At 42.6% G+C, this 20135-nt stretch overlaps 1 protein-coding gene across 3 annotated transcripts in view; it reads right to left on the reverse strand.

Annotated features, from left to right (window-relative positions):
- The window catches only part of MIPOL1 (mirror-image polydactyly 1), a 191522-nt gene that overhangs the window by 149777 nt on the left and 21610 nt on the right, over nt 1–20135 (reverse strand). For 2 of the 3 annotated variants that reach the window (XM_083508870.1, XM_083508871.1), the window contains exon 2: nt 10938–11034. In XM_083508870.1, the coding sequence (XP_083364996.1) occupies nt 10938–11034 (97 nt within the window). Of the gene's footprint in view, nt 1–10937; nt 11035–11934; nt 12033–20135 lie in introns of those variants that run through there. The other variant, XM_083508872.1, reaches the window with a different exon arrangement.

Raw genomic sequence — 20135 nt, forward strand, 5'->3', positions numbered from 1 at the left:
TGTTTGAGTTCCTATAAATACTGTAGAGGGGTGTGGTGTATTGCCTCAAAAGTTCTGGGCAGAGGGGAAGTTCCCAGGCTAGTGTTCTTTTCTTCTTTTGTTCCTTAATTACTTGAGGGATATCTTGAGTGATTACTTGAGTGATATTCTGAGTACCACTTAGGTGGGTCATTAGGTGTGGATTAGTTGCTAAAGCCTTCGTGTCTTGACCTCTTGAATTTGTGAAGAGTTTTTCTGGGAAGATGGCTGTACTGCACTTAGTTGTGCTTTGGCTTGGCTTCGTGTATAGGGGCGAGCTGTGGTTTTGTGCCCTGTGCCAGCCAGATCTGTGTAGGGATTGCAGGGGGGTGCAGCATCCGGAGGTGCCACTATGGTTTGGTTACTGGATGGTGTCTGTAATTTATCTGTGGAGAGGGTCTGGGTTTGGGTCTGGTGTGGTTGATTGGTGGTGGCGTTCTGTGTGCCTCTGGATCTGGTGTCGGTTTTTGTGGGGAGGGCTAATTTCCAGATGTCTGGCAGGCGGGACGTGTCGTCACGCTTGTTCATGTTGTGAGGGTGTTTCTCTATCTCGATGGCTTCCATGATTATTCTCTTGTGGTGATGTTCCATGTTAAAGAGCAATTTGGAATCTGCAAAATTAATTTCGTGTCCTGTTTCTTTCATGTGTTGGAAAAGAGAGGAAGATTTTTCTTCTTTTTTGACGGCATTCTTGTGTTCTGCGATACGTGCATTTATTCGTCTGTTTGTTTGTCCAATGTACGTGGCTGGGCAGACTTTGCAGGGTATTTCATAGACCCCTTGGTTTTCCAACTGGATTTTATCTTTGGGGTTTCTGAGGATATTGGCTATTTTTTGGTTGGTGCAAAAGGCTGTTTTGATATTGTGTTTATGGAGGATTTTGCTAATTTTATCTGTAGTGCCCTTGATATAAGGAAGGAGGGCCATGCCATTGTTTTCTTCTGTGTCTTGGTTTTTGGGGGGTGTTTCTTTTTGGATTAGCTTCGTAACTCTGTTTTGCTGGTATCCATTGGCGATTAACACATTTGAGAGATTCTGTAACTCAGTTGTCAAGTGGTCTTTGTCAGTCAGGCGTTTGGTTCTGGAGATGAGGGTCTTGGCTACGGAGTTTATTTGTGCAGGGTGGTGGTGTGATTGAGCATGTAAGTAGCGGTTGGTGTGTGTTTTTTTTCCGGTAGATAGTGTGTCCTAGGGAGCCATCAGGTTTTTTGTAGATTAGGACGTCAAGGAAGGGAAGCTGGTTGTTGGCTTCTATTTCCATAGTGAATTGTATTTTGGGGTGTAGGCTGTTGAGATGTGTGAGGAAGCTATCTAGTTTTTCTTTCCCGTGTGGCCAAATTACAAAGGTGTCGTCAACATATCTGAGCCAAAGTTTGGGTTTGTGTTCTGACTTGTCTAAAGCATTGGTTTCAAAGTGTTCCATGTACAGATTTGCGATGACCGGTGAGAGGGGTGATCCCATAGGTGCTCCTTCTATCTGTTTGTATCTTTGTCCATTGTGGATGAAGTACGTGTTGGTTAGGCAGTGGTTGGTCAGGTCCAGGATGTATTCGGGGGGATTGTATTTGTTTTGAATGGCTGTCAAGGCTTCATTAATGGGCACTTGTGTGAAGAGAGATACAACATCGAAGCTCACAAGTAGGTCATCGGGATGTAGGTTTTGCTTCTTTATTGTTTCTATGAACTGGAAGGAGTTTGTAACGTGTGAAGAGATGGATTCTGCATAGGGCTGAAGTTGCTTAGCGAGAAATTTAGCGAGATTTTGTAGAGGTGAGCCTATGGAGCTGACTATTGGTCTGAGTGGTGTTCCTTCTTTGTGTATCTTGGGGAGGCCGTAGAGTTTGGGGCATCTGGATGATTTTTCTCTGGGGATGATTCTTAGCTGGATTTCTTCACTGATAGGAGAGGCTTTTATTTTGGATTTGGTGGTTTTTTCCAGATAGGTGGTGGGATCTGTTTTTATAGGTTGGTAGGTAGGGTCTTGGAGTAGATTTGATAGTTTTGCTTGGTAGTCCGATGTGTTCATCACAACAGTGGCATTACCTTTGTCTGCTGGGAGAATGAAACCCAGACCCAGACCCTCTCCACAGATAAATTACAGACACCATCCAGTAACCAAACCATAGTGGCACCTCCGGATGCTGCACCCCCCTGCAATCCCTACACAGATCTGGCTGGCACAGGGCACAAAACCACAGCTCGCCCCTATACACGAAGCCAAGCCAAAGCACAACTAAGTGCAGTACAGCCATCTTCCCAGAAAAACTCTTCACAAATTCAAGAGGTCAAGACACGAAGGCTTTAGCAACTAATCCACACCTAATGACCCACCTAAGTGGTACTCAGAATATCACTCAAGTAATCACTCAAGATATCCCTCAAGTAATTAAGGAACAAAAGAAGAAAAGAACACTAGCCTGGGAACTTCCCCTCTGCCCAGAACTTTTGAGGCAATACACCACACCCCTCTACAGTATTTATAGGAACTCAAACACTGAGATCCCGCTCTGTTCCAGTAACAAGAAGCCGAAAGCACCAGCCTGAAGATGACGAGTGAGACCTCGTCGAAACGTCGCCTAGACACCCCAACTTTTACACGGGAAGACACCCGAGGACACCAAAACTTGCAAAAACTAAGACCTCGTCGAAACGAGGTCTAGACACCCCAACTTGCAAAAACTAGACCTCGTCGAAACGTCGCCTAGACACCCCAACTTTTACACGGGAAGACACCCGAGGACACCAAAACCTGCATTCCTGTACCCGTGAAAATCTACGAAAACAAATATATAACTAACCTGGGAACTTCCTCTCTGCCCAGAACGTTGGAGGCTATACACCACACCCCCTCAACAGTATTTATAGGAACTCAAACACTGAGATCCTGCTCTGTTCCAGTAACAAGAAGCCGAAAGCACCAGCCTGAAGATGACGAGTGAGACCTCGTCGAAACGTCGCCTAGACACCCCAACTCTTACACGGGAAGACACCCGAAGACACCAAAACTTGCATATATATATATATATATATATATATATATATGGTAAAGAGACCCCTGACCATTACCATTAGGTCCAGTTGTGGCCGACTCTGGGGTTGTGGCGCTCATCTCGCTTTATTGGCCGAGGGAGCCGGCGTACAGCTTCTGTATGGCCAGCATGACTAAGCTGCTTCTGGCGAACCAGAGCAGCGCACGGAAACGCCGCTTACCTTCCTGCCGGAGCGGTACTTACTTATCTACTTGCACTTTGACGTACTTTCGAACTGCTAGTTTGGCAGGAGCTGGGACCGAGCAACGGGAGCTCACCCTGTCGCGGGGATTTGAACCACCGACCTTCCGATCGGCAAGCCCTAGGCTCTGTGGTTTAACCCACAGCATCACCCGCGTCATTCATATATATATAGATATATAGATATATAATGTTCATAAATGTACCAATCTAGCACGTACATCGATATGTGGACCACATGCCTGGAGCAGCACAGGAAGATCGCCCTGAAACCATTTTGACTCCCAAACTGATGAAATGTTTTCTCTGCAAGGAGGGAGAGGGTGAGGGAACCTTCCCATTGTCTCAGGAATTAAGTGATCACCATCTCAAAGGAATGGCCAGACTACCAGGAAAGGGAATCAGATAACCTGGCAGACGGGAAAAACAACATCATTCTAATTTATGTTGTAGACCGCCTTTTCTGTGATGTAGCTTTGATGTTTGTTGGGGATGGTCTTGGGTTACACCCCTTCTGTGATGTATATATGATGTATGGAGGGGTGGTCCTGAGCTCCAGGGCAGGGAATTTAAAACGTCTATATAAGGGCAGGCACACCTTGGTTCTGGGTCCTCCTCCTCTCTCCTGTGTGTAAGGGAGCACCCTGTTGCAACAGCTTTAATAAAGATCAGGCTTACTAGCTGCTTTGCTTCTCAATATTCTCTGGCTGGCCTCTGTTATTTTCTCCTACCGATGGAGAACCTACGAAGGACTCTATAAAGGGCTCTTGCATACCCCATCAGGGAATAAGGGCAGATTTTGTTTACAACACCTGGAACATGCCAGTTTCCCATGCGGCCGTTGGCTCGCACCCCCTGGCCGTAGTGGAGCATCACAGGTCACCCACCAGACCCTGTTTTGAATCGTGCCTATCCGTGGTGGCCTGGGAGACGTGCTCAGGGAACGGACATGGAGTGGTAGTTTTATCTCTGGCCCGCTTCCAGACCATAGAGAACTGGCCGGTGCTGTTTGCTGCAGCCCAAGCCACTCCCACCACTGCATATGTAAATAGAGAGAACTGGGGGCCCTTCTCTTCTTTTATGTAGTCATTGCAGTTTTGGATGAGAGGCAGAAAGGACTTTAGAGTACTGAAAACAGGGGCAAATGGCTTTTCTCCATATGAAATGGACTTATGAATTGTAGCAGGTTCTTGCTTTCTAATGACAAATAAAAACATCAGAAGAAACTAATGGAGTCATGTTTATAGGTTTTACGACATTCTGCAAGAAAAAGAAGAAATTACTGCGAAGGTTGTGAATTCCTAGATCTGGGTAGCCAACCTGCTCCCCTCTCCATGTTGTGAACTGCTCCTGATGCTGTGGACAACAATTCCTACCGTCCGTGGCTACTGGCACTGCTGCCTGGGGCTAATGGGAGTTGTAGTCTGAAACAGTGGGAGGGCACCATGTTGACCATCACTAGTAACAGAATATAACCCATTCTATATGAACTGCTTGCTACTCCTCACCAGAATTCCAGCAACCATAAATCTTTTTCTGGCAGAAAATGTTTGAGCAACAACTTGGATGGAGAAACTGAGATGTAAGCAGGTTGCTTAATTCTGCAAACAACCGTCAAGATGAGCCTCTGCCAGGTTTGTGCAGTGATGGCCAACCTTCTTGCCATTCTGATGTATAGATGATGGAGAAATGATAGTATGAGAGACAGCTGACAGGACGATCGTAACAACACTATCTCCTACTTAAGACTTGACTTGTACCCCTCTAACCCCACTGCCATGAAGGAAAGAAAGAAAAAGCCAGCATCTTGAATAAAGATCTAGCATGGGTTAGAAATGGGAAAAGGGCTGGTGAACAAAGAAAAGATGTTTAAATACACAACACAGTAACTCTTCCATAATACTAAGGGCTAAGCCAATGTGGTACCCTCCAGACATTGCTGGAATCTAGCTTAGTCAGCATGGCCAATGCTGGGACCCAACATCTGGGCAGCACCACATCAGCTACTCATAGACTGTAAACTCCATGTGCAATTCTTTGAATGAGCCCATTATTTCTGAACTGCAGCTAAACTGAACTGAATAAAATCCTAGCCCCGGGGGGTGGGGGGGTGGGGATCGTAAAAGAATCACAACACAAAAATTAATAGTATTTACAGCTGTAACGAATAATTCCTAAGCCTCCAATGGCCATGACAGATCAGGGATTTTGCAAACTGAACTACTGTACGTTGGAACACAAATATACTGTTGCACGCCGCCCCAATCCATGGATGGATTGCTAACAGACTGGGTGGGTGGCTAACAGATTGAGGTTGAATCCTGACAAGACAGAAGCACTGTTTTGGGGGGGGCAGATATGGGGGACTCCCTGGTCCTGAATAGGGTAACTGTGCCCCTGAATGACCAGGTGCGCAGCCTGGGAGTAATTTTGGACTCACAGCTGTCCATGGATGCACAGGTGAATTCTGTGTCTGGGGCAGCTGTCTACCAGCTCCATCTGGTACACAGGCTGAGACCCTACCTGCCCGCAGACTGTCTTGCCAGAGTGGTGCATGCTCTAGTTATCTCCCACTTGGACTACTGCAATGCACTACCTGTGAAGGTGACCCAGAAACTGCAACTAATCCAGAATGCGGCAGCTAGACTAGTGACTGGGAGTGGCTGCCGAGACCATATAACACTGGTCTTGAAAGACCTACATTGGCTCCCAGTACGTTTCCGAGCACCATTCAAAATGTTGGTGCTGACCTTTAAAGCCCTAAATGGCCACCATAGCTGCAGCCTTGGATTCAAACAGAACTCAGCAATCTCTCTCTCTCTGTCCAGCTTGCTGCTTTGCTTCTAGCTCACATCACTACAAACTCTCTGCTCTCAACTCAGCCTTTTTCCTTCTAACTATCCTTGAGTTGGGGGAAGCCACCCATTTGACATCTTGCATAGATCCCCTTCCTTTGTTCCCCTTGGTGGCCCATCACCTGGGCAATTACCTTATCCAGAAACTAGCCTGGTTTACATTTTAACACTTGCTGGATTCCAGTGGTTAGAAGGCTCTCACCATACTGCCTACTCCCCCTATAGCTCATAACACTGTTATCCCATATTGTTCCTTAATGGTGTGAAGAATGTTCTCTATCTATCAACGTAATTTCTGTTTTGTATTACACAGTCAAAAAACACAAAATGCACATTCCATTGCAAAAATTTGGAATTCTATAAACAAAAGGATAACTCATCTTGGCCAATTGATTATGTAGCCCACTGTGTGTAAGGACTATGCATACCAAGATGTTACGGTAATCTGGTACTATTTAATGTATAAGTCACAGAACTTGCAAATGGTCTCTTTGAAAGAATTAACCTTTTGAACCTTTCTTAGGGTATAGTGACCCCTAAAGGTACTAAAGTTGAACTGGCTACAGAGGTTCCAAAAATGTAATAGAATGAATACATGTTTGTTGCTGGCTGTGAAAAGTGGAGTCTGAAGGACACCTTTGGATTTTGTTAGTTGCAGTGGTCCAATTTCCTCTGAGCCACATCTTAGAAACCTTGATCTGGCAATAACAGAAAAGGAATTCAACAAGTGGGTATAGTGACCATTCATGAAACAGCCATAAGTCAAGGAAACATTTCCTGTGGAGATCACAACAACTAACCCCATTGCCAACTACGAAAAAGGAAACTCATGCCACAACAGTCTACATAATAGTTAGGATGGCTTCCCAAAGGAGATCTTTCTTTCTTTCTTTCTTTCTTTCTTTCTTTCTTTCTTTCTTTCTTTCTAAAAATCACCTGTGATATTCAACATTTAACCCACTTCCCCATAAATTCTCTATATTTTATGCTTTATGGACCCATTTCACGAGTTGTTGTAAAAACAGAGCAGTTGGGTGGTGAACTCCAGTCCACAGGTTGGATGTAGCCTTCTAGGCCTCTTTCCTTCCAGTCTTTGGCACTCTCCCCAAAGCACCCTCTCTCTGTGCCCTCCTTGAGTGCTTTTGTCTGGCTAAAACATCTCATTGAACTGTGATAATGCCCCTTGATTGCCAGGATGGAGAAATTTGTAGAGAAAACTCTGGCCTTTGCATGGCTGGAATATAGCCTACTGTACAAAGGTAAACAAAATCACATCAATGGCTCTACCCACTGATGTTTCTGGCTCTCCCTACCTCCGGCAAGCAGCCCCTGAACAGTTTTCAACCCCTTGGGGGCTGAAAAAAGTGTTCCCTATTCCAATAGTAGAATATGCTGGTACAACAGGGCGCTGGCCTTGCTGCTTCACCTTGTCTAGATTCTAGTCCTTAACACTTCTCCTCCATCCTGTTCACTCACAAGAGGGCCCAAACGACATATAGGAAACAGCCCTCCTTCTACATTCATACAAGCACCACAGAGAGTGAAGCTCTGCAGCAGAGAAATGGCCAGGGAGAAGGGTGATGAGAGAAACCCCTTTCTTAGGAGAGTTTAAGTGGAAAGTTAGCAATATGCGGGAGGAGGAGTAAGTTCCCTTCAGGACTGAGACTGAAGCAGCACGAAGTACTGGGACATATACACACACAAGTGTGAATGTAATGTGATTCTAACTAGGGATTTTCTGATCTATTATGTTCTTGTGTTTCTTGTGGCAAGCCACTCACAGCTGTGGAGTACATGACATTTACTACTACCCCTTCTTCCTTCCCTATACAATGCTGACTCTTCTGCCACAAGGGACCCCGGTAGACAGATCAGAAGGCTCCTGATTTGAATCTTGGTCAACTCAGAATCCAGTTTCTAACCACAATTGTCAAGTTCCCTGCCTCCAGCCCATTTCCCAGTGCAGTTTTATGTTTGAAGAACTCCACACTCCTCCTTGCTTTTTTAATCTTTCCTTTGTAGCACATTACATTTAACTGCTTATGAAATCAAATCGAAGCAAACAAGATGGCTGCTCTGGCTACTGGCTCTCTTTAGTTTGTATGGGATTAGCACTAGGCGATGCTGTTGCTAGCCTGTAACTTCTCCATGCCTGCAGCTTGGTCTTGGTTTTATGAGGAGAAACAGGAAGCTGATGCTTTTCAGAGCCTGTAATTTAGAGCTGCTAGGTCAACCAGAGATGCACCTAAAATAATAGTACAAAAAGGGTTTTCTGTTTGTAATTTTGATTAAAGTGGATATTCTTCAGAGAGAATGAAATCAGTCAGTCACTTTGATATTGACTCAAAAGCTGGTGGTGATAGGAAGAATGGATGAATTGCTAGTGTTGATGTACTTTCACTGCTTCCTTGGAAACTAGAGAGAGATGGGCGTAGTGCAATTAACCGTGAAGTGTACCTCTACTGAACCACCAGTACGGTTCTCCAATGCTAAAAGGGAGGCAGGTCTCCTCTTGCATTATTCTGCATTCATAAAGATGTTCTAAACCCTTTCAGGAAAAAGAAAAGCGGCAAGACAAGGAAAAGCATGTGCAAAGAAATGCAACATATGCCCCCCCCTGCACCCATGATCCATTTGCCAAGGCTGCACATGTAGACCTCTCCCGGCCCAGATGCAATTGAACTGACCTTTGGAAGGGACAATGGGGCGTCCGTCTGCACATGCCGCAGATAGTTCCTCCCAGCTGATACCGCATTTATTTACTTGCTTACTGTCTGCACTTACAACCCACCCTTCAACAAATGGTTGCAGTAATGTCACAATTAAAGTAAGTAGAACTTACACTAACGTCAGAAACTAAAACTGCAAACAACTAAAGACAGCAACGAACAAAACAGAACAGCTAGGCACAGCAATTTCTTTTGTTAATCACGAGTTCCATATAGATGCTGAAGGTCCTCGTGTTTCCATGTATGTGTCTCTGCCTAAGCATTCTGGAGGGGGCACACTGTTTGGCGTGAGCTGTCTTGTCCTCCTGACCAGGTTACTGCCCCCAGCTCTGCTCCTGAGTCTGAACTGGAAGGAAAAGAGTGCTTGGGGGAGGGCCTACTCTTTGTTATCAAGGGCAAGGCAGCCAGAACTGCTGCCAGTGTTGGCTATAATTTTCAGAACTGTAACTTTCAGGACTCTTGCTCAAGTTGCAGCGTTGGATGGTAGAGCAACTCTCCACGATACGTGCGGTAAGTAAAGTCTAATTCACTTAAAGCTATGGTTTTCCCAACAGTGATGTATGGAAGTGAGAGCTGGACCATAAAGAAGGCTGATCACCGAAGAATTGATGCTTTTGAATTATGGTGCTGGAGGAGACTCTTGAGAGTCCCATGGACTGCAAGATCATCAAACCTACCCATTCTTAAGGAAATCAGCCCTGAGTGCTCACTGGAAGGACAGATCCTGAACCTGAGACTCCAATACTTTGGCCACCTCATGAGAAGAGAAGACTCCCTGGAAAATACCCTGATATTGGGAAAGGAGAAGGGGACGACAGAGGACAAGATGGTTGGATGGTGTTCTTGAAGCTACAAACATGAGTCTGACCAAACTGCGGGAAGCAGTGGAAGATAGGAGTGCCTGGCGTGTTCTTGTCCATGGGGTCACGAAGAGGCGGACACGACTAAACAACAACAAATTCACTTGGAATGGCATGAAGCAAGGAAGCCTACAGGAGTAAGATACAAGGAAAATGGATTGACAGCATGGATAATGCAGCTAGGACACATGTCTAGGGTTTTTCTTTCTAGAATTGCAGGCATAGTCCCTCTCCCCAATTGGCAATGGGGCTGCAATGCATGGGGAGGGAAAGGTTAACTGTTCCCTCTGCAGCCATGATTCCAAGACAGTCATACCTTGGTTGCTGAAAGGCTTGGTACTCGGACGTTTTGGCTCCCGAACGCCGCAAACCAGGAAGCGAGTGTTCCGGTTTGCAACGCCCGACGCGCCTTCCGATTGAGTGCAGGAAGCTCCTGCAGTCAATCGGAAGCCGCATCTTGGTTTTCGAACCATTCCGGGAGTCGAATGAACTCTTGGAACGGATTAAGTTTGACAACCACGGTACGACTGTAAATATCGCTTCCTGCCCCCCTCCCCTGCCACAATTAACCTCAGGGGGGAAAGCTCCCATTCAGACCATTGGGAGCTCTCCCATCACCAGCAAACTGAACCATAGGACAGATACAGTGGCACCTCGGGTTACATACGCTTCAGGTTACATACGCTTCAGGTTACACACTCCGCTAACCCAGAAATAGTACCTCGGGTTAAGAACTTTACCTCAGGATGAGAACAGAAATCGCCCGGCGGCAGCGGGAGGCCCCATTAGCTAAAGTGGTGCTTCAGGTTAAGAACAGTTTCAGGTTAAGTACGGACCTCCGGAACGAATTAAGTACTTAACCTGAGGTACCACTGTACTCATTGCCAAGATCATGCCTGGAAAGGATTAAACTCCCCACCACCACCACCACTGAAGCCCCAATGCTAATACCTCCCCCATCTGTAATTACAGAAAGAAAACTCAGGTGTGCTTACTAGCCGTTGTGCAATTAGAATAGCAGTTCAGCCCTCTGCTACGTATATATTATCCTTACAGACAAAAAAAAAAAAAAGAGGTCTGGTTTAAAAGGAACACGCTTGCAGTTACATCACTTAACAGAAAAGAAGTGAACTTTTTTAAACAGTCACTTTTACCTACCAGCAAGAACAAATGCATTCCATCCAGGCATTGCCTAGCATTGGCATAGCCCCTGGGGTTATGTATCAATACCTCAGAAGTCCTTACCTTTTGACCAGTCCTCCATTTGTATTTCTGAACTTGTTTGATCTGGCAAGGTCTCCGCGTCTTGCTCCAAGACTTCAGAGCTAAAGTAAAGCCAAGTCTAGATAAATAAACGTAAAACAATATATCAGAACACACCTATACCTTGCCCTTATTTGTCAGGGAATTTACAAGACAAATGGCTCAAAAAAAATGTTTAGAATAGGACAATAAAACCTGTTTATTTTAACAGGTGACATTAAATTGACTTTCACAGTAAAAGATATTTTTGTTCACACTTTCAGTTTAGATAGATTTATTCTGTTCTCTGTTGAATTTAATGATGGTGTTGAGAAACGTATTAGTCCTCAAAGCCTGATCCTGGCAACAGTTATTACAAAATAGAATGAGTAGGTCCAGGAAAGCAAATATGATTACTTTTTTCTTGGTCTGCATTACCAGTGGTAGTGAATGCAGGATTAGGTCATGCCAAGGTTTTGCTCTGCATAATCCTTAGGTATATATGCAAGTATTACAGAGAGAAAGTTCTCACAATATTTTCAGATTCGTATTAAGATACATAAATCACCACGTTAACATTTTTAATTTGTAAGAATAGTATGCTCATTAGAGACAATGTGGAATTACAGTTATTATGCCTGTATTATCACAGTTTTGTGACTTTTTGGTTGGTCTTAATAAAGGTATTACCCAACCATGGGTTTTGGAAAGTTTTTCCCTTCCCTGGTCCAAGATGGCTACCCTTGTTCTTCATGTTTCTTATAATAAGAAAGTTTACTTCTTAGGAACCCCAGACGGCCATAAAATGAAATAAAATGAGAAACCTAGCCACCATGTGGTTATCAAGTTCAAAATAAGGAACAAGAAGACTTTCTAAAAAAATATAGATAAGTAGCTTATACTGTATAGCCTGTACTTGATTCAGCTCTAAGAATACACAGCGAAAGCAAGATGAGAGATTTTAAGGGACTTTCTTCTCAGGAGTGAGAGAGAATATTACCTCAGACCCTGAAGTCTGAATTCCTTACAAAAAGTCCTCAAATGAAGCTGTAACTTTGGCTTTTTCACTTCTGTGTAACTGTGTTGATTTGGGGTTGGCAATTTCCCCCCCTATATAAGTTCCTCATTTACTTTTGGATTAGCTGGAAATATAGAAGGTTATTATTAATATCAAAGAAATGTGTTTTACGTCAATGAAGTCTTTCCTCTACATATTGCACAAAAAGGTCCATAATAATTGCAGTCTTTTAATAAGGTATTCATATAGCAAGAGATGAAGAAAATACAGTATTTAATAACCTCTGGAGTATTTTAAAACATGTCTTAGGGCCTTAATGTGCCTAGTAATATACTATTTAAAACCACAATTTTATCCCTCCACAATATACAGTCATACTTCCCCGCCATTTACCCAGCTAATGAATGCCAGCAATTAGTAAAATGTAATCCCACTGCACAATCAGTTTAATGCTTTTAGCACTCAGAAAAGTAAACACCAAATTAATACTGCTCAAGCCATATCAGATCCTACTTGGAAGCAAGCAATTATAGTTCAGCTCCTCAGGTGTAATTAAATGATTGGAATGATTTAGTTCCATAAATGCAAGTTAATTCATAAGCAAGCAACAAATATACTGGGAGTAATTACAAGAAACATTGGCAGTCTAAGCAGGGCATGCTCTTTTATACACCTGGTATAGGAAAATGCTGCCCTCTCCTGGATATCGAGGGTGACTATCCACTCCAACAGCCACACTAATGTGAAGTATGGCAAAATGCAAGGTGTGAACACAGGAGAATCTTTGAAGGTTAAAAGTCATTCTTGCATTTCACATGCACAAACCATCAACTATGGTAGTAGCCATAGTAGATTGCCAGCAAGAATTACTTCAATTACACACAGCCAGCGCTCATGGGCTAGCAGGGAAATGAGTCTTGTTGATCCGCAATAGAATTAGACGGACAGCTTTATTCACAAAGCACTTCTTACACAAATATAACCTGCTCGGAGAAAATCATTTACAATGTCACGTATAAAGACTATGCAAATGTCTGTTTTGTGGAATGTACACAATTTAGGAAAAGGCTTCCCAAAATATGTTTCCACAGAAATATAGAACTGGCACAGTTATCTTGTATGACGATGGCTGCAATCTTATACCCATATATAGCTGGGAAGAAGTCGTACTGAACTGAATAGGACTTCCTTCCGAGTAGAGACGAATAGGATTTCACTGTACATTTTTCCCTATGCAGGGATTATATCCTATCCACATTTAAAATAACCCCCCTAACCAACATATTAAAGATTTAAAGCTATTCCAGGAAATACAATAGGTTTAATGTAATACAGTCATGAACATATTCTATTTCTAAAGAGAAAATATATTCTATACAGTCAATTTTTGAAAATACATTAAAAAAAATATTTAAAACCGCACTGGGAAAACTTACCAGTGCCTTCAGTTATATATCTATAATCCATAACCAAACATTACTAAATAAAATAATTATTATTAATAATGATGATGATGATGATGAAGGCTGTTAAATAGTGTACACTGAAGATGTTTAATAGTGTACACTGAAAATGCACACAGATTGCAATAACTTATTTTCAGAGTACAACACGCATTACAATCTAGTTTAAGTTAGTTAAGACCCACTGAAGTCAACAAGTTATTTGTGACTAACTTGATATCAATGAGGCGACAATAAGTGCGACAAATTTTAGCTGCATTGGGTCTACGTTGTCATTTTAATCACAGTTAAATAATTTCTGTTGGTGTTGATTGAATCAGGAGTTTTCTTTGACAGCTGCCTTCAGATACCGTAAAATTATAACAATTATCTTCAGAAGCAATATTATTTAGTTTACAGTATTGCGGTAAAGTGAGAAGGAAATAAGCTTTATATATCTGTGAAACCACATACAGCCCTCCTCTGTGCAGACATCACTAATGTGTCAGTGTGTTTTTGAAGCTTTAAACAAATCAAGAACATAAGCACACTTAGATATTTGTTTACATCAGCCACCAGACACTGCAATTTGTGTAAAAAGCATAAACATATATAAACATAACTAAGCATTGCCAAATTATACAAATTAAAAGATACTAGAGTATACCACCCTCTCTTAACAGACAGAAGAAAATGAAAGGTTATGTTAAACAAACAATAATATGGAATTTGAATCACAACCCTGAGTCACTTTTAAGACTTTGTGCTTTAGTCTCTCCATGGATGCTTTTTTTCTTTTTTGCAACAAAACATGCTTATCTTATTAATCTTTAAATGTTTTTAAATAACCCTTGTAGGTACGAATTCAATTATTTTATTAGAAGACATATTATTAATTTTAAAATGTACAGCACATTTACTTTGCCCTTTAATGCCATGGTCTTATTTTTCTATTCAAATCTTGTACACTGTAAGTTAATTGCTTTTGGAAACTACTTATTATTCATGTAAAAATTAATGTGCCAATGTGTTTAAATCCTTTTAAATGACCATTCATGCATCCTCCCCGTTTAAGTACCGATGAAATCTGTCAAAGATATCAGTGCAAGATGGTTTTAAAGAAAGTTCCAATAAAGATTTTTCCCCCTGCTAACATAAGATTTTCATTTTCACCAACTTTACTTGAATTCCATTAATTTTTTAAGCTGCTTTTAATAAATTCACCAAGTAAAATTTTTTAGGCCCCATAGTCTGTCATTTGTGTTCCAGCTGACTCTATGAATATTAATAACAGTGTTATCCTGATTAAATAGGCTTCGTATGAAATCCCTGTGAATCCTATAGCTCAGACATCTCATTTTTTCCAACTCTTTATGAATTTGGATTCAGACATTATGCTGGAAGAAATCTTTAATAACAGATCTACTGGTACATTTCTGTATTCTTAAGCAAGAACGAGATCTTCTCATAATTCAAACAATTAAAAGAAACACGTCTACATCTTAAGGTTTCAGGCTTTCTGTAAATACACACAACACATCTTAACTCTAATGGAAACTTCAGCATTTTCAGAACAAAGGACTGGGTACCTATTAAAAAGTAATACTAATGTCTCTCCCAATACACACCTTATTTGGTCTTAATTCATAGGTGCTTTGCAGTTACGAACATGTGATTAGATAGAGGAGACCTTCAGGTCTCGTTGCAAGAAGATGCATCGGATTCAAACCCAAGACTTGGCACACATATGTCTAGCTTGTTTTTATATATTTTTAATGAAATTAAGTAGCAGTTTACCAAAACCTCGTTCGGCAATAGCTTTAACCAAAAGCAAATCATAAGGATTTCCAGGGACCTCTCCAGGAAAAGAGTGAAATGTTTTTTTTAAAATAAATAGTCACAGGACCTGACCTCCTCTGAGAGGAGGATAGTGTTGAGAGACTGCTGCCTGGTTATAATGTGGGTAGACTATCACTACAGATTTGCCTTAGAGCAAGCAGGGAACCGTTCCTTAGCCCAAGAGAGGCATCCCTTGGGCTCACCCATCTGGGAAACACTTGCTGGTGGTTGGCAAGGCCAAAAAAGGGTGTGTGACCAAAGTGGGAAGGGCTAAATCTGCTATATACATATAACACATCCAGACAACACACAGGGAATAGAGAGGAAGCCCCATGCGTAGACCAGGGTCTGATGACTGGCAATTCCCCCACCATCTTACAGCTAAGCCTGTTTTGAAGAGGAAAAAAGTATGTTACTATTTCTTTATGGCACAACTGGGCAACCTGCAGCCTGACCCAGTTTTATGTGGCCTCTTAACATCTCCTGAAGTCGTCCCATTTCCCCACCCCATCTAAATTGCTTCTTGCTTGTTAGTTTCCGACTTTTCCTGACTTCTAAAAACATTTTGCCACTCTTTCTATGACGTTTCAGCGCAAATGAAAAAGGACATAATTTCATCTGAAAAAAAATAATGGATCGTTTTTAAAATCCAAGTTTTCTTGGAGACAACAACTTCCCAAACCACCAAGTTATAAATATAATATATATCCCATCTATGAAACTTCCACTTTCTTTACCAAACAGTAGTTATAATCACCTGCTGCACTTAAAAACCAAAAGGAATTACCATAGTTTTTTGTGTATAACAAGCCCCCTATTTTGGGGGACTCAAAATTAAGAAAATGGGGGGGGGGGCGATTCCCCAAAGTTATTGAGCTTTTTGGGGCAAGGACTGCCCATAGATGTTGAGGTTTTCTGGGGGGGGGGGATGATGCCAAAAAACGCTCCCCCGCCATACCGACAATGCAGCTCGCATACATTGCCACAGCAACCTAAACTCTGTCCCATCACCGGATCTATTGAGTTTTACTTCTGAGTAGAGATGGTGAAACATGGAGGTCATTAGTCTGGAGCAGCTAATTCAGAGTGGTCATTGACTGTGTCCACCAGTCCAGCATGGCCCCCTTAATAGATGGTAGATCGTGTCCTCCCTAAAAGAGGGCACGTGTTGCAGTGAGATCTGGAGACAGACCTCTTGGTTGTGGGTGGGTCCACTGGATAGCCACAACACCTGATTGGTAGGTCCCTTGATGCTGGGTTTCAATCTGGCCAATGGGGTTGCAATCTGAACTGATCGAAGGACCTATATAAATCCATGTATGTGCCCCAGAGCTTCCTCTTTTGGCTTGTGCATCGGAACATCCTCCCGTCTCTCCCTAATTTTAGGACCTTTTGTGATTGACCTGCTATGCCATTGTGTGTCGTCTGTCGTTGGGACAGGGGCACGGCAGGAATTTTCCCACTTGGCTAAATGGCTGTTGCCATTTGGGTTTTGCCTGCCGTGTAGCAAGTTGTCACAACTTGTAAGGTTGCGGATAAGCACTGGTTCATGTGATAGGGATGGGAGAACGGTCTTGCCATCCCTATGTGAAGGGTATTCCGTTAAAGGAATCCAGGGACTCAACTTGGTTTGGCCAACCCCTGAGTCCAGGGGAGCATTTGGGGAGTGAATAGAGTCTGTTCCTGGGCTTTTCACCTTCCTCAGGTGTTCACCCTTGGCTGACCTATGATAGAGCCCTGGGTGAGTGCTACCTGCAAGGGTATAGGGAGCTATTCGAACCAGAGCCTATGCAGCCACTCACTGTTCTGTAATCAGTAAAGTTGTGGCCTAAATGCTACCAAAAACCAAAACTAAAATTTGAGTCAAATGTGTCTTTATTTAGGAGCAGCCTTTCTCAATCTGTGGGTCCCCAGATGTTGTTGAACTACAGCTCCCATCACCCCTAGCTAGCAAGGCCAGAGCTCAGGGATGATGGGAGTTGTAGACCAACAACATCTGGGGACCCACAGGTTGAAAACCACTGTTTAGGAGGGAGGTCTCTGGGTCTGAACATGCAATGGATGTAAGCATGGACTGGATGTTTTAAATCTTTTTCTTTTTTTAATGTAACAGGCAGATGGAAAATTGGAAGTTTTCTTTTTGTATGTTTTTCTAATGTTTTTGTCTATTTTGTCTCTTTCTTTTTTCTGTTTCTCTTCTTTCTTTTTCTTCTTTCTCTTTGGAATCCTATATTTGGGGCTTTTATTCAGGTCCAGAGATTGTATACTCATGGGGGTGGCAGATGGTCAACGGAGGACCCTGGGTGAGAGACAGGTGAACGCTGTGTCCCAAGGTGAGAGGCTGAGAGGAGAAAGGAAAGATCCCAGGTGATAGCTGGGAGGGGCTACTGTCCTCTGTGGGTAAGGGCTAAAAAGTACTTTGAAGGGAGGACTCTACTTATTCAACTTGCTTTTTTTGTAGTTGTAATTTTACTGCAGTATTGGTGCGAACAACAGTAAGGCTGCAGAAACACATGGTTTCTGCAACATAGTTGCAGAAAGGTAGGAGGCTAAATCAAAGCACAGAAATAAGGATAATAAGTGACAACAGGAAAGGAAAGCCATGAGTTTACACACTAATGCCCAGTATTCACTTTGTTCATCCTAAATGAAACTTCAGAGGGAATTCAAGACAAGTGTTCCAGGTCGCTGAAAAAGAAGGAAGAAAAGCAATGCCACCCACCATCCCTGCAGCTGTGCCCCCCCCCATTGCTATTTCAGGATGCAGAAGGGGAGCGAAATGGCAAGCAAATGAACCAAGGCTAAAACACGAGAGAAAATCACATTGGACCCAGTGGGCCTTGCTTTTGTGCAACAATGCAGAATAATAGTGTATCCATATTTGCATCCCATGACCACTGGATATTTTTTAATGAGCAACCTCAAGCTTCCAGCTTTCCAATGTACACAAATTACCATTGCTGGCATGTTGGAGACTGCCTTGATTCTGTTTTTGTCACACCGTTTTCAGATATCCATTCCCCCAGGCAGGTGACTTATTTAACCCTAAATTGGCATTTCTCCCTGTTTCAACCCTGCTGCCCTTGTCCTCTCGAAAGCCTCTTGTAACCTCTGGTCATATCCCTCTTCAGTTATGCCCAGTCAAGATCCCTCTGCACATGGTCACATGTGCCCACAGGCCAGAGACTTACCATACTCGTATTTGGAGCACATCAGAAGAGGTTCAGTGCAGAAAATGTAAGTTCACCTAGCTGAATTTATCACAGAATCAAAACAAAGTTTATCCCTCTTATTTGAATCAGGCATATAGGAAGAGTATATTAAATGTGCTATCTCCATTATAACATCAACTGATAAGGAAGCAAAAACTGAAAAAACGTACCCCCATTTTCCTGGAGTTAATCAGATACCAGGATCTTTTAAGATATCCTGAAACGTTTTGCCCTAGGCCAAGCTAAACTAAATCACTTAATCTAGGAGGGTACTACATATAAAAGCAAAGTTAGCTTATAGAATAGTTTCCCCAGGGAACAAACAGCCTGTTTTCTTAGCACTCTTATTCATGCCAAGTTTTGATGTAATGACAAACTTCACCACAAAAGGACTTGCGTTTCCACAGAGCTAGAAAAATTTACTGGCAAATCTAAAGGTCAAAAAATTAATAGAAGAAAACTCAACTCAGCCCAGAACAGGTGCTGAGAAGTTTTCACAGCAAAAAGGATAAAAGGTTATAGGCATTTTTTAATGGCTACCTAAAAACAAAAGAATCTGTAGTTCAGACGCATTTAAGTATCATCTCCACTTCTAAACTGAAAATGTGGTTTGAACACTGAGAACATTTCATCAAAAGCAACAACCAGCTCATTTTCTAATAACATTCCTTGATAATAAAGGCACTACAGTACTCTGAACACTACAAAACTTCATACTTCTGTGCCCATAACATTTCATTTCTGCTCCTTGGTGGACGTCTCACACCGGAAAATGAAAGGGGTGATGAGAGTACTGCCCCATTAGTTCTCTTGGACTTCTCAGCTACTTTCGAAACCATCAACCATGGTGACCTTCTGGGTTGTTTATCTGAGTTGAGCTCAGCTGCTGGAGTTTTACAGCGGTTCTGCCACTTTCCAAAGAAGTAGTTTCAGAAGGTGGTTCTGTGAGAACTTCTGCTCTACCCCCTGACCTTTGGCTCATGGGGTGCCTCAATTCTCCCATGTTTTTAAATAGGCTTCTTCACACGTTTCACTAAAAACAGGCACAAGTGATCTCTACACATGTGCAAATGTTTCTGTGAAAGAAGGTCCACTTGTTGATTTGTGCAGCTAAATTAATGTGCAGACAGTTACCCAGAAACTCTTTGAATGCTAGGTATGAATAACTGTGCAAGTTTTTCTATAACTGCTCAGGTGGTTGTGTCATCCAGAAGTTTCCGCTCCAGTTGGTGAGGTCAGGCCTGGTCACAGTTATCCATCCTCTAGTCATGACCAGCTCATTTATTTCATTATTAAGAGCATTTCTGTACCACATCCCACATAAAGTCTTGAGGCCGTTAAAATATTAAAATACATATCAACATATTAAAATACAGAATGATAATGCAACCAAAAACTAGTAGATCCTTGCAGAAAGGAGGATTTAATCCCTCAGCTATCAGCAGATGAGCAGAGGGTTAAATCCTGCCTGCCAGGATAAAGCAAAATTTATCTCCCCCATGCAGTGGTCAATTTTGACTGCTTGGGAACCACTGAGCAAGGGATTTTGACAGGTGGGCAGAATACCCCACTTGTCAATCATTTGATATCATAGGAGTGACAGGTGGGTTGCCCCACAGGCCTGTGAAAGTTGGCCGATGGGGTCAGATAAGAATCTGGTCCATGGAATCAGAATGTGGCCCACCCTGAC

The sequence above is a fragment of the Podarcis liolepis genome (assembly GCF_965112155.1).
Source record: "Podarcis liolepis genome assembly, chromosome: 1".
In the NCBI taxonomy this organism is placed as follows: Eukaryota; Metazoa; Chordata; class Lepidosauria; order Squamata; family Lacertidae; genus Podarcis; species Podarcis liolepis.